The sequence below is a fragment of the Numenius arquata genome, chromosome 18 (genome assembly GCF_964106895.1).
Source record: "Numenius arquata chromosome 18, bNumArq3.hap1.1, whole genome shotgun sequence".
NCBI classification, from domain to species: Eukaryota; Metazoa; Chordata; class Aves; order Charadriiformes; family Scolopacidae; genus Numenius; species Numenius arquata.
This window is the reverse complement of record NC_133593.1, coordinates 7,248,457-7,262,096: the sequence shown is the minus strand read 5'-3', so window position 1 is coordinate 7,262,096 and position 13,640 is coordinate 7,248,457. Positions and strand designations below refer to the sequence as shown.

At 54.0% G+C, this 13,640-nt stretch overlaps 2 protein-coding genes across 2 annotated transcripts in view; one reads left to right on the top strand and one right to left on the bottom strand.

Annotated features, from left to right (window-relative positions):
* Positions 1–180: 180 nt before the first annotated feature.
* On the bottom strand, positions 181–2,467 carry SRR (serine racemase). The gene is made up of 7 exons (XM_074160735.1): positions 2,303–2,467; positions 1,783–1,918; positions 1,478–1,581; positions 1,278–1,397; positions 1,126–1,200; positions 750–959; positions 181–472 (listed from the first exon to the last, which is right to left on the bottom strand). Exons 1-7 carry the CDS (start codon positions 2,453–2,455, stop codon positions 275–277), a joined length of 996 nt encoding a protein of 331 aa, XP_074016836.1. The 5' UTR covers positions 2,456–2,467; the 3' UTR covers positions 181–274.
* Positions 2,468–2,569: 102 nt separating this feature from the next.
* Positions 2,570–13,640, top strand: part of SMG6 (SMG6 nonsense mediated mRNA decay factor) — a 111,676-nt gene continuing 100,605 nt past the window's right edge. The window contains exons 1-8 of the mRNA XM_074160435.1: positions 2,570–2,664; positions 3,618–5,379; positions 7,209–7,401; positions 8,105–8,215; positions 8,948–9,054; positions 10,154–10,232; positions 11,117–11,227; positions 11,862–12,074. Of these exons, the coding sequence (XP_074016536.1) occupies positions 2,583–2,664; positions 3,618–5,379; positions 7,209–7,401; positions 8,105–8,215; positions 8,948–9,054; positions 10,154–10,232; positions 11,117–11,227; positions 11,862–12,074 (2,658 nt within the window). The 5' untranslated portion in view covers positions 2,570–2,582. The remainder of the gene's footprint in view (positions 2,665–3,617; positions 5,380–7,208; positions 7,402–8,104; positions 8,216–8,947; positions 9,055–10,153; positions 10,233–11,116; positions 11,228–11,861; positions 12,075–13,640) is intronic.

The following is a 13,640-nucleotide window of genomic DNA, read 5'->3' as shown; positions in this document are numbered from 1 at the left end:
CAGAGTGATTGAGGGCAGCTCATGGGAGGTCTGTCCCAGAGCAGAGCAGCTGGGGAGGGGAGAACAGGCTGCATTTTGCTTCCAGGCCCCCCAGTAGCCACCCTTTGATTTGGAACCAAGCAGTTCTGTGCTGTAGAAACCAACACCAGCTTCCCTTATCCCTCCACAAAAACTTTTAAGCGTTTGGGGTTGTTTATTTGTTTTTTGTAACGCACAAAATCAGACTGTACAAACTCAGAGTGAGGTTTCCGCCACTTCAGACGTGGCTCCACTCTCATTCCGCTTTCCCAGGGAGGTCTGTGAGCCAGGTCAGGGAGCTCAGGTCCACGTTTCCCCCGCACAGCACGATGCAAACGTTCTCCACTTCCCGGGGGACCGCCTGGAACTGCTCCGAGAGCACGGCCGCCACTCCCACACCCGCTGTTGGCTCGATCAGCAGCTTCATCCTTTCCCATACCAGCCGCGTTGCTCGCTGTCGGGACAGAGCAGCAGCTGTCATCCCGGCAGCGAGTACAGGCTGCTCCGGGGTTGCAGAGGGCACATCTCTCTGCAGCGCTCTGGGAAGGGGGAGCAGAGCTTCCGCCAGCCCTTTCCAGCTGGAGACAGTGTGGGTGTCGCACAGCTGTGATTGTGCACAGGGGCTTGCGCTGCCCTGAGAGGGCGGAGGGGTGAGAGTGGAGGGGCAAAGGGTGGCTGGAGGCAGCTGCCTGCTGGCAGCTACCGTGAGAAGGGAGCCCGGGAGCGTTTACCTTGATTTCTTCCTCCGAGACTGTCACGACGTCATCAACCAAATCCCTGATGATGGGCCATGTGTTCGGTCCGATGCTGGTTTTAACCGCGTCCGCGATGGTATCCGGTGGGTGAAGGTTAGGGGTCAGTTCCCCTCTTACCTTGGACTGGTAACAGTCGTCTGCGTTGCGTGGCTCGGCTGCGAACACTTTCACGTCTGGTCTCAAAGCCTGCAGAGAGCAGGAGGAGCCTCTTGGTGTAAACTGGTGTGTGCCTGTCCCCTGTTGCTGTGCGTACACCATGCTGCTGCCCTGCAGACCCTGGGCACCAGAGATTTCTCTCCGTTTCTAAAGAGAAAAGGTGCTGCCATCGCTTCCCACAGAAGCTGTTGCCTACCTTGATGGCAACTGCTATTCCTGCAATCATTCCTCCGCCTCCCACGGGAACCACCACTGCGTTTACCTCAGGTGCCTGTGAGAAAGGAAGCATAAGTGCTTCTGGCACCTCAGGCACCCCCTTTTTTTGCTGCACCCCTGTGTTTCCCTCACCTGCTCCAGCACCTCCAGGGCGATGGTACCTTGCCCCGCGATCACCGCCGGCTCCTGGTTGGGGTGCACCATGACTCCTCCTGTCTCCTGGACTACACGGGCTGCTGTCTCGGCTCTGGACTAAGGGAAAGAGTGCAGACGGTTGGTCATCTCTCAGCCCGGCTGGGCCCTGTCCCTGGGCTGATCTCCGTGTGCCGTACCTCGTCGCTGGGCTCGCAGGGCACCAGCGTGGCACCGTAGGCGCGGATGGCATCTTGCTTACAGCGTGGGGCTGTGCGGGGCACCACGACGTAGGCGGGAATCCCTGTGTGACAAAAGAGGAGGCAAATCCAACAGCCAAAAAGCCACAAGCAGCCAATTAGAGCTGTAGGAGTGACGTGTTTGTGCTTGCTCAGGTGAGGGACACCCCTGCTTATCTCCAGAGGGGACAGAGCTGGGTGGATGGAGCTGCCTCTGCTGCCCGGCTGCTCTCTGGGAGGGAGTTGGAGCTTGGGGTACACGTTACCTTCTGCCTGAGCAGCACAGGCGAGCGCCTGGCCGTGATTCCCGCTGCTGTGTGTCACAACGGCCCGGGGCAGCTCCTTCCCAGCCCGCTGGCTTTCCTCGACGAGGCTCCTGACGGCGTTGAGGGCACCGCGGATCTGGAAGGAGAGAGCAGCACCCTCAGTGCCGCTGCCCGGGAGCTGTGCTGGGCTCTGGGGGGAGGTGGGGAATGTCATAGAATCACAGAATGGTTTGGGTTGGAAGGGACCTTAAAGACCATCTCATTCCCACCCCCTGCCCTGGGCAGGGACACCTCCCACCAGACCAGGTTGCTCAAAGCCCTCTCCAGCCTGGCCTTGGACACCCCCAGGGATGGGGCATCCACAGCTTCTCTGGGCAACCTGTTCCAGTGCCTCACCACCTTCCAAGGGTGGCAGAAGCCACGTCTCCCCTGGTGGGAGCAGAAAGCGAGTTTCTCTGTCACAAGAAGCGACCTTTGTTCCCAGGGGCCGTGCGGTGGCGCCGCCCCCTTCACCCCCCACCTTGAAGGAACCGGTTCTCTGGAAGAGCTCGCACTTGAAGAGCAGCCGCCGGCCGGCCAGGCGATCCAGGGCCCGGCAGGTGAGCAGCGGCGTTCGGTGCAGCCGCCCGTCCAGCCGCCGCTCCGCCGCCCGCACCTCGCCCAGCGCCGCCATGTGCGCGGCGCCGCGCACGACCTGCAAACGCGCATGCGCGTCGCAGCGCTTCTTTTTGGCCCTGCGCGGCCGCCGTCCGCCCGTCCGTCCCACTCCCCCCTACCACCCCCCCCGCGGCGGAGGGAAGATGGCGGAGGGGCTGGAGCGCGTCCGCGTCTCGGCCGCCGAGCTGCGGGACATGGTGGCGGCGCAGGCCCGCGCCGGGAGAGGTGAGGGGGTGGCGGGGATCGGCGGTGGGAGCCGGGGGTTGCTGCTGGCGCTTGGGCTTTCTCCCCGCAACTCCCCTCAGCGGCACCTGCCTGGGGGCGGGCTGGGCCCCTCGGTGGGGGCCGCCGCGTCGCCCCGGACACGGTTGTTACCGGGGTGAGAGCACGCAAACGCGGGGAGCAGGGGCCGCCCGGGGAGGGTAGCGGCAGCCGGTGCGGCTTTGCCCTGGGGTCAGGTCGGTCCCTGCTCCCCAGCCCCCCGGGACCCTCCTGCCGCCGCCGGGGCCGGTCGCGGTGGCCTCCTGGGGTGGTGCGGGCTGGTGTGAGGGACTGACGAGAGGAAAAAGTTGAGGAAATACAGCGTGTAACAGCCCGGCTTGGTGAAACCTCTAATTATACATCGTCCGGGTTGTGCTCTCTAATGAGTTTTTGTGTAAATACAGTTACAGAGAGGAGCAGAGAAACGTTTACCGGGTTGTGAGCGAGGGGCAAAAATGCGACTCAAACCGATGTGTTGGCAGAGCAGGGGGCTGTTGGAGAAGGCTCCTCCTGCACCAACAGCCGGCAGCCGCTGCTGAAACCTGTAACGCTAAAACTTTTTGTCCGGTACTTGCATATGAGCGTTCAAGCCGTGTGTGGTGCTGTGTCTGTCACTTCCACAGCTTGCTGGCTCTTTGAGGCGAAACGGTTGCGGGATGTGTTTTTCGAAGTCAGGCCAAGGGTTTGAGCAGCTTTGTTATACTTTCTCATTTCCTACTCTTGCTCTGTCATTTCCTGTAAGCCCTGTCAGAGAATTGCAGACCTGTTCTCTTAGACCTGCCCTGAGGGTGTTAGGCCCTTTGCCTTTACTTAATATTTCTTCTTGAATATTTGACACGTGGGTTTTTTGGGGTTTTTTTTTTTGTCTCTGGCTGGTTTTTGGTGGGAGTAAATTTCTCTTCTCCCTTTTTCCCCAGAAAACATGAAAGAAGCGAAGGAGCCAAGACACCGCAAGGACAACAGGCGCCCAGACCTGGAAATTTACAAGCCTGGCCTCTCTCGGCTGAGGAGCAAACTCGTGCCACCAAAGCCCGACACCTCAGAGAAGGAGAGGAGCAGAGCTGAGGAGGAAAGTGCCACCGACAAGGGCCCTTCGAGAGGAGAGGCTCCAGTCATGGAGGGTTTCAGCAAAGGCAACAGCTCTAAGCAGAACGGTCCTTCGCAGGAAAATGAAGAGACAGAGCCTAAAGGTGGTCTTCAGAGCCAGGAGAACTTGTCTAAGCAGCCCACTCCAGATGAGTGGTGTCCCAAGACCACCAGGAGAACTAAGAAGCCGGACCAGCAGATCTACCAGCCTGGGAAACGCTTGCATTCAGCTGCTAAAGAGCCGGCCCTACGGTCAGCTACTGAGGAAGTCACCAGTAAGATGGAGCAGCTGAAAGTCGAGAGAGATGAAAAGACTGAGAAAGGTGCTGGAAAAGACAATAACAGGAAAACCAAATCAAGCAAGGAGGATAGAGAGGGGAGCCAGGCAGGGGAAGGAGTGAAAGTCTCAAGGGGAGAAAAAGGAAGAAGAATGGAGCGAAGCGACAGGATCAGGAGAACAAGCGATGAGGTGATGCAGGGGAAGCTGGGCTCTACCAAACGCTACTCCCGCTCTGACAAGCGGCGGAGCCGATACCGCACCTGCAGCACAAGCTCAGCTGGAAGCAACAACAGTGTAGATGGAGGCCCACTCGTGGACGGGGTGGAGAGGCGGCAGGAGCGTGCCAGAGAAAGAATACGTCCTAGGAAGCAGCTCTCTGCGTCCTCTACTGACTCCTTGGACGATGACAGAATTGACGAGGCAGAAGCATACATCTCCAGCAGGAATTCGGACAAGAAAAAGCATTCAGAGCAGAGTCGAGCTTCTAGGAGTGAGAGCGAATGGAGCAGCAACGGCAGGGAAGCCAAGGGACCGTTTCGAGTCACATTTGACAGCAAGACTATGAGCAGGGATATCAGTCTGACAGATACAGATAAAAAAAAGCCCTCGAAGGCGTTTGTTAGTTGCAATGACTCAGAGACTTTGGAGGCGAGGAGCCAGAGCAGAGAGCCCCAAGGGAGGGGCCGTGGGATTCTTTTCCTGCCTGCTAACACAGACCTCTCTGCCAGCACCGCGGGCTCCCCTGAACCCAGTCACCCTGGGCCCCGACTTCTGCTCGGTGGGGCTGGGAGTAAAGGCCCCCGAAGCAGGGGCCGAGGTGGCACCGCTCGCCGGCTGTGGGACCCCAACAACCCGGACCAAAAACCCGCCCTGAAGAGCCAGACTGCTCAGCTTCACTTCTTAGACACGGACGATGAAGTGAGCCCCACCTCCTGGGGGGAAGCCCGCCAGGCCCAGACGTCCTATTATAAGTTCCAAAACTCTGACAACCCCTATTATTACCCTCGGGCATCCGGTCAAGGCCCCCAGTATCCTTATGGTGGGTACCCCTTGCAGTATCCTATGGGTCCAAGCAACGGTGTGTACCCAGGAGCCTATTACCCTGCGTACCCTGGCCAGGCTGGGCAGTACTTGTGTGGCCCACTCCCCCCGACTCCTCTGAGTCCTGAGATGGAGCAGCAGATGCGGAACATGCAGCAGCAGGAGCTCAGCAAACTCCTCCGCGAGGCTGGGAATCAGGAGCAGCAGCTCAGCAATCTGCTTTCCAGAGACCGCATCAGCCCGGAGGGGCTGGAGAAGATGGCCCAGCTGAGGTTTGTGGCCGTGGTGTAGAGGGGTGTGTGACTGAGACATTTCCAGGGTGAACTGCTACCAGAACTGTTATCCAGAGAATGGTGTCTCCTTGGGGATCTGGTATACTGGAGACATTAATGTCTCAGAGACTGGGAGATGGGGTAGTGGCTTGCTAGCTTTTGATGTGCTAGGACTGTTTGTCATGTGCCAGTGGTGTGTGGGTATCAGGAGGAAACTGTGGGTGAAGATATTATTTGCCTGGGCTGGAAGCTCAACCGTGGCTTCTTGTGATTGTGGAAAGCCTTGCCTGCATCTCAGTGATGTGAGGGAGCAGGAGGAGCACCCGTTCTTGGGTTCTTCTTGCTCTCGCTGGAGCTGGTCTCTTTCAGTTCCAGTGCTTTCAGTATTTGCTGGCGGACTTCTGCTTTCTTACCTGTCCTCAGTTATCTGCTGTCTGATTTACATTGTTGGCTTCAGGGGCGGCCACTGTAGGCTTGTGCTTGCGAAGTGTTGCTTGGGTTCCTGTGTAACAGTGACGGCGCCTTTCAAGCGCTGGGCAGTTTAGCTCTTGACACCACTCAACGCTGTGACACACGGCGGTCCAGTGGGAGTAACCTGGTGATGCCAGCGAGAGGGAAGTGACACTGGTACTCTAGAAGGTAGTTAACATGGCTGTAGCAAGTTTCTGCTTGGCATCTTTCATGTTTATTTGTGACCTTTGTGTCTCTGGGGACTTATTTCCAGAGCTGACCGGCATCAAGTCTAGCAGGTGAGATCATTTCAGGGCTTGTTCTGTGTTCTGGGGAGTTGCGTGGTAGACCACAGGGTGGGATGTGTCTGTGCTTGAAGCAGCACTGGAGATTTCAGGTCTCTCAAGCTGTCGAGGTCACCCAGAGCTGTTGTCTGGAGGGAGAGGAAGGACTGCAAAGTGCTGCTGTGACCCACGTGAAGCCCACCCTGCCCTGGGAACGTAGACAGGGTTTGCCCCGTCCCTGCAGGCAGTGTCCATCTGTCTTGGTGTGTCTCCTGCCTGTGTCTGAGTGCATGCTGCCAGCCTGTCTCTGGAGCTGTGTTTTGGGGCTCTTGGATGCAAGTGCTGCTTCTCTTGGTCAGTGTTTGTGCTGTCCAAGCGTGTGTGCAGGGTTTGGGGACTGCGTGAGTAGGGCAGCTGAACTGTGCTCTGCATGGGAACCTGCCAGCATCCTTCTCTTACTCTGTCAGGCTCTTCCGGGCATTGCCATCTGGCTTTGCTCCAGGCTTTACCATCTACGCCATTGTACTGTTTTCTGTAGGGCTCCAAGCATTGCAAGGGATAAGGCTGCCAAGGCAGCAACAGCTGAGGATCCCCTTTTCCAAAAACTCTACATACTGTGGAGCTTTTTCTAGCCTGCAACTATTTTATTAAATTCAGGGGAGGAATTCTTCTCCAGCGTTCGGGCAAGGCTGTAGGTAACTGGCGAGGGGAATGTGATTTCTGGGACTCCGAGGCTTTATTTCCTTCAGGTGTGACATTCCCAGCTCATTCATTTTTGTGGAATCAGGGTCTCTATTTCTGCTGTGTATTTTGGTTGGATGGAAGGGAGGTGGGGTTCATTTTAATATAGCAAGACCTCTCCTGTCTCTTTGGTTCTCCTGGTGTTTGTTCCTGGCTCGTAGCAGCCAGACTTTGTGCTTCATGGCACAAAGGAACCTGTGTAGAAACATTGATTTGCCGTAGTGTTCTGAGCTGCTGAGATCTCATGCTGGCTGGATGAGAAGCAGCAGGTGCCTCAGCAGATGTTCCCTGGCAGCTCAGGCCTGCGCTGGGCAGTTGCTGTTGTGTTGGATCGCTGGTTGTGTTTCACCGTAGGGTGGAGATGCTGCAGCTCTACGAACGGTGCATCCTGATGGATATCGAGTTCTCCGATACCCAGAACGTGGACCAACTGCTGTGGAAGAACGCGTTTTACCAGGTGATTGAGAAATTCCGGCAGCTTCTCAAGGACCCTCAGGGGGAAGATGCCCAAGAAATTCGGAACAAACTGCTTCAGCTTCTGGATGAGGTAAGAAGAGAGAAACATCCCAAAATTCCACTAAAGCTTTGGGTGGGATTGGCTGCCGTTTAGACTGGGGTGGTGTAACTGGGCAACCAGCCTTCTCGATCCTATTCATATCTTTGTGTGCCTTAGGCCATCCTTATGCAAGGAGAATGCTCAGACAGGTTATGGTTTAGTGTAGCAGGTGTAGGTCCAGTTTAAATTGGTTACAGTTTAAACTAGGCTTGTTTTGGTATGGTTTATGTTAATCGGAAATTGATTTAAGCTAAAATGAAATGAATGCCCTGACGTGGAAATAGACAGAAGCATTCCTGGAGGTGTTTGTGCAATCTTTATCAAATTTGCTTAAAAGTCATTCCGTTAAACTGTGCAGCTTGGTTTACTCTTTGCAGAAGGTAGGCTGACAGATCCGAGAGGGTGTGTTTTACAGAATTAGGTTGGTGGGAAGGGACTGCTGGAGGGCTTTAGTCCAATGTCCTGCTCAGAGCAGAACTCCTCAAACACTAGATCGGGTCAGTCTTGATATTGTCTAGCTCAGTCTTGAAAACCTCTGAGGTCTTTCCCCGACCTCCTCGTTGTTTTCTGAAGACAAACAGCCCAAACCTCAGGGAGAGAGACCTTCTTCCTTGCACGTGGCAGGGATGGTGTGGTAATTTCATGCTTGTCATCAGAAAGATTGTACTATCCCAGTTATGTGTGTGTTTTGTAGGGCTCTTGTTTTTTTGATGGCCTTCTCCAGAAGCTGCAGGTGTCATACCAGTTCAAGCTAGAGGACTATATGGATGGGATGGCCATCCGCAGCAAGCCTCTGAGGAAAATGGTAGGTTGGCTTCCTCCCAGAGACTTCTCATCCTGTTAATCGTATGTAGCACGCTGAACTCAATGTGCTGCCCTTGCCAAGAGGTAGGCAGCTGTACTCTGAACAGATGTCACTGTGTTTGCAGGGAATCTGTTAGAGAACTTGTTGAACCAACTCTGGTGGATTAACGTTTCTTAGCTTACTTTGCAAAGAACAACTTTTTTTGTACTGGGTTTGTGACCAGGGCTAATAAAGGCAAAGAAGCGTCCAAAGGTACCCCGGCTTTGCCTTAGGTATAGAACATCTCTTATTTCTCTCTGTGGAATCCAGAATAATGAACAAGGGAAGCTAACAGTTGTGCTGCCTCCCTGACACTTGACGGCCCGTTGCCCTGAGCTGTGAGTGCAGGTGCGAGGGACAGCTGGGAAGGGATATTTTAGTCCAGCTCCATTCCCAGAGAGATGCGTTTGCCTGACAGCTGTCCTCAAATTGGTCATGGACTGAACAACTCTGTTCTGGAGAGAGATGGGGCATTGTTGTAAGAGAAGGAGGTGTTTAGGGGATTGGCTTGCCCTTACAAATGCTGAACCGGTGCCATGGAGCCTTGTCATTTCATTCTGCTGCCCTTTTGTGAGACCTTCAGTGTGTCGGTGACCTCCTCTTAGCTCTCTACAGCCCCTGTGTGCTCGCTGGGTCTGCAGGTGAACCAACGCTGCGCAGGCCCCACGTGATGTACTGAATGCTTCTTTCCAGGTGAAGTACGCGCTGATCAGTGCTCAGAGGTGTATGATTTGTCAAGGGGACATTTGCCGATACAGAGAACAAGCGAATGACACCGCAAACTACGGAAAGGCACGCAGGTATTGTGTTCTTTGCTGTAGCGCTGAGTGCGGCTCTTCGTCTTTCTCCAAGGGATGTATCTTATTTCAAGCTTTAACTTGCCTCTGGCCAAAGAAGTCTTTCCACACCTCTGTATTCTGTTGCGGTTCTGTGAAGCTGAAAGATGTATCGTAGACTGTTCTGCTGTCCTAGAGAGCAAGCCAGCAGATCCAGCCCTCCAGGGTGGCAGTTGTTCTCTGCTGATCCTGCAGCAGGGAGGGTTCGTGCTGTTGAGGCTGGCAGAACGGCTGTTGTATTTTCTGGTAGCTTTTCAGCCAGGAGAGGTTCCCATATGTGTCCATATGTTCTGACTGCATCAGGAGTTGCTTCCTGTCACTCTTGTTTTCCTGATGTTTTTTCTTGAGCAAAGAGCAGTGGTGGGGGGCAGGTGAGCCCAGCGTGGGAGACAGAGCCCTGAAATCAGTGGAGTTTAGGAGGACAGGGCAGGGAAAGCTGTCTGTTTTGGGGTCTGTGGATGTCATGGAGTATGCTGATATCTCAGGGAGGCTGGGGGGAGCGTAGTGGGTTCATGATGTGTCTGAACAGCGTTGCTGGATCTGTGTGCCATGATATAAACTGGAGGGTGGATAATACGATTGAGGGAAAATAGGAGAATGGAGGGATGAATGGACTGCCATTGAATGGGTGCCTCTTCTTTTGGGATGATTAAGTATCTTGAAAATTTTGGAAATTAGCTAAGCGACAGGAAGGATTTGGTCCCAGCTGCTGTGGAGCTAAAAAGAGGTCTGAGGGAGAAATGTTCCCTGAGTAGCCTGTTCTCCCCGCCTGAGGCTGCACGGGGGACAGCGTTTGCTGGGTCTGGCGTTAGGCTGAGCCAAGAACTTTTCCTTCTGCAGCTGGATCTGTCCTGTCTCTTGTCCTGTGTCCCATCTGCCTCCCCAGGCGGGTCCAGGCTCGCTGCCTGTGCACCCTTTTGCAGGCAGAGGGCACTTGTGCGAAGGGCCTCTTCCCCGTGGGACTGCCAACACCGCGAGAGGAATTCTGTGCCCTTAACAGCAAGAAAGGGAACCTTTGATGTCCTTTCACTAATTCTTTCTCTCTGGTTCTTTTGTTCCTCAGCTGGTACCTGAAAGCTCAGCAAATTGCTCCCAAAAATGGCCGCCCATACAACCAGCTGGCGCTTCTGGCCATCTACACGGTAAGATGCTTATCACGCATGGATGTAGCAAGCGTAGGGAGAGCCTCTGGGATGGCTGTGAGATTCCATCTGCTGGTTAGGGCAGTGATCCCAGATGTGTTTTTTCTTTTCTTTTTTTCTTTTTTTCTTTTTTTTTTTTTTTTTAAAGAAAAAAGCTGATGGCAGGATGTGCTGTGTGGGTTCCAGCTGCTGTGGCCTCAGGCAGCTTTGTTAGATACACGCTACTCCCTCAGGCTATTGGCATTTTGGGGACTGTCCTGTGGGCTGTTGAGAGTGCAGATGTTTTTAAAGTGGGTTGTGTTTGAAGTTTTGCATGAGATCTTTGTGCTCAAGACAGTGGTGTCATGAGGATGCTGTTTCTGTTTGCCATGTCTTCATTGAACCTGTGGGCACTGGTTTAAGCAACGTCCACACGTGACTTCCTTAGGTTTCAGTTTTGCTGGATGCTCCAGCCACGCAGAAAGATTTGCTTCAAGAAAGATTTGACTCAGCATCACGCTGGGACACAGGGCCTGGTAGAGATCTGCCTGTTTGCAACGCTGAAAGGTGTTGGTTTAAAGCAGAGCCATTTAAAACTGCAGGGTTCAGAAGAGAATTTCCTTTGTGTCTGGGAATGACCTTTCTGGCTCCTGGTGTGGGGCTTGGAGCAGCAAAGTGTCCTGTCCTCTGTGGTGGCCTATAAGGCCAGCAGCATGTGGGCAAAACCCTATATGTCTGTGTATCTTGGTAGCATAAAGACTGTTTTTTGGCACGTCTGTCTGTCCCAGGCAGTGTGGAGGGAGAAGGTATGTGTATTGAGGGACAGGGAAGGTGAAGTATGTGGGGGCTTGGTCCCAAATGCCTCAGATTGAGCGGCAGCTCTGAGTCTGGTTGTGTTTTTGCAGAGGAGAAAGCTGGATGCCGTCTACTATTACATGCGCAGTCTGGCAGCCAGCAACCCCATCCTCACAGCCAAGGAGAGCCTCATGAGTCTGTTTGAAGAGACAAAACGCAAGGTGAGTCTTGGAGCTGGGCTGTGGGATGCTGCAGCTGCCCGTGCTGGAGAGCTGTGATCCAGAGACAAGGGTGATGTTGGCTTTTGGACTTGGAGTCATCACTTCTCAACTTCTAACAAATTCCCCATTGGGAATCAGATGAAAGACACAGCCTTTGGAACGGTGGTGTTGTTTCCTGCCTCTCCTCTCCTGCTTTTGGGGTTGTTTGGGCAGCTGAATCTCTCGTTTCTGGGTCACAAACTGTAAAACAGCCAAGCTCAGCAAGAACTGTAGGTTGCTGTGGTTTGCAGCATGATCGTTGCCTTATCCCAGCAGTGCCCCACACCTATGGGGGTGGACAAGAGAGGCTGCAGTCCCTTTGTGTCCCAGAGGGTCACCCCAAGTTCAAAGATAAAGCACATTGGCTGTCACACACTGCTGGGACTGGACACAGCTTTTCTTGTCCCAGGGCAGTTGGAGTTGAAAACCTCTCACCTGCAGTGTCCTGTAGTGTCAGAAACCAAATTCTGGACCTGTCAGGGAGTTGCTGTGGTTCTGAAGCAGGGGGAAGTGCTAATTTCTCCATGTAAATAAAATTATGTACTTTTCCTGAACTTTGATCCCTGGGTGATCTGAGTCTGTGGTGTCTGCCCAGGCTGAGCAGATGGAGCAGAGGAAACATCAGGTGCTGGATCTGAGCCCCAGCCGCCGGGGGAAGGGCAAGAAGTCCACGTTGCGACAAGTTGGAGATGATGCCATGCGGCTGGAGATCTGGATCCATCCTTCCCACCCCCGCTCCTCCCAGGGCCACGAATCTGGCAGGGATTCTGAGCAGGACAACGGTCTTGGGAACCTCAGCCCCAGCGACGTGAGTACTGCAGGAGGCAGCAGTTGGCTTTGGTGTCATGTGTTTGGAATGCAGTGGAATGACACTGGATCTGTTTTGCTTTCCTGTTGCTAAATTTTCCAGTGTTTTGGCTTCCCCTATGGGAGCTGTGCCTGGGTCAGGCTGAGGAGCTGGTGACCTCGTGCCTCTCATGTTTAAGGCATGTTGTTACCATCCATTTCTTGGCAGCGTACGCTGGCGTGGCTGATATGGAATAGGAGAGGCACAAGCAGAAGATGCTGTAAAATGCCTCTGCTGAGGGCTCTGACTTGGGTGAGGTTGCCGGTGGGAAATGAGGTCAGATGCTGAGGACCAGGGTTAACGGTGACCCTGTAAGCTCCGAGGCTTGTTCTGGAAGTGGGTCACTTGTCCCAGTGCCAGATGATTGGAGCTTTGCACTGGGAACGTGAAAACTGTGTATTTAATTTCCGGTGTAGGTGTCATATTTGCATTACTTGCTCTGCTGAGAGGCTGGACCGGTGCCTTTCTTTTGCAAGGATAAAGAAATAATCCACTAACGGTATCTCTCCTGAGTCTGTTTGAGCTCTGTACCTTGCAAGAGGAGCCCGAGTGAACTCTGTTTGTCAGGCACAGGAATGCAGGCGAAGGCAGTGGTGGTTGGGAGCTCATCCTCCAGGAATCCTTGTGCTCCTCTGGCACATGCGGCTCGCGAGAGAACTTGCCAGGGAGCTCTGGGCTGCCTGTCCTAAAATGGCTGTTAAGGATGTGAGTTTAGCAGAACTGGGAAGATCTTCTCCGCAGATGGCGGGGCCCAGAGCTTTGCCGATACGATTGCGCTTTTATAAGTAGTTTGTGACTTCAGCTGGGTGGAACTGGGGTGAAGTCTTGGAGCTTTGAAAGATAAGCTCTGGCACAGAGTTGCAGCATTTTTAAGACGTTACTGCCCTTGGTTGTTTTCCCTCTCCTCAGCTTCTCTTCTGGAGACCTTTGCTTCCTCAGCATCATTGAAAGGAACGTGCCAAGCTTTAGCCTCTCCATAAATCATTGATGAAGATGCTTTGCCATAAGATGCTGTGAGTGTTTTTGAGGTGCTGGGAGTCGCTCCGTTGCAGCGCTCCCATGTGTAACCTCTAGCAAAGTGGGGGGCGACGATGTCTTGTTGTTTATAGCCCAGCACTGTTTGCTAGAGCTTGCCCTGGGTCTGTTCCATGGGGGGGCTGTGCTCTCTGAAGTGCGGGTTGCCGGCAATGCCTGTACAGATTGTGTGGCTGATTACTACCATGAGTCTGTGATTTCTTCATCTGTTTGAAATGTTGGCTCGTGGAAAGCTTTTCCCGCTTGTACTGAGGGGCCGCGCGATCAGAAATACGGTGCTGAAAGGGCAGGGGGAGCCGAGGGCACAGATTTGGGCACTACTGCTTTTGGCAGCCAAAATGTTTGTGCTGGGGCTGCCTGTGCCTGCTGTGGTGCAGCCACTCGTGTCGGCACAACTGCTTGTGGGCCTGCGCCGTGGCCATGTCACCAAAATAACCAGATGAAAAGGAAACCTTAAATCTGTGTCGCTGCCAAAGCTCCCGTGCTGTGAAG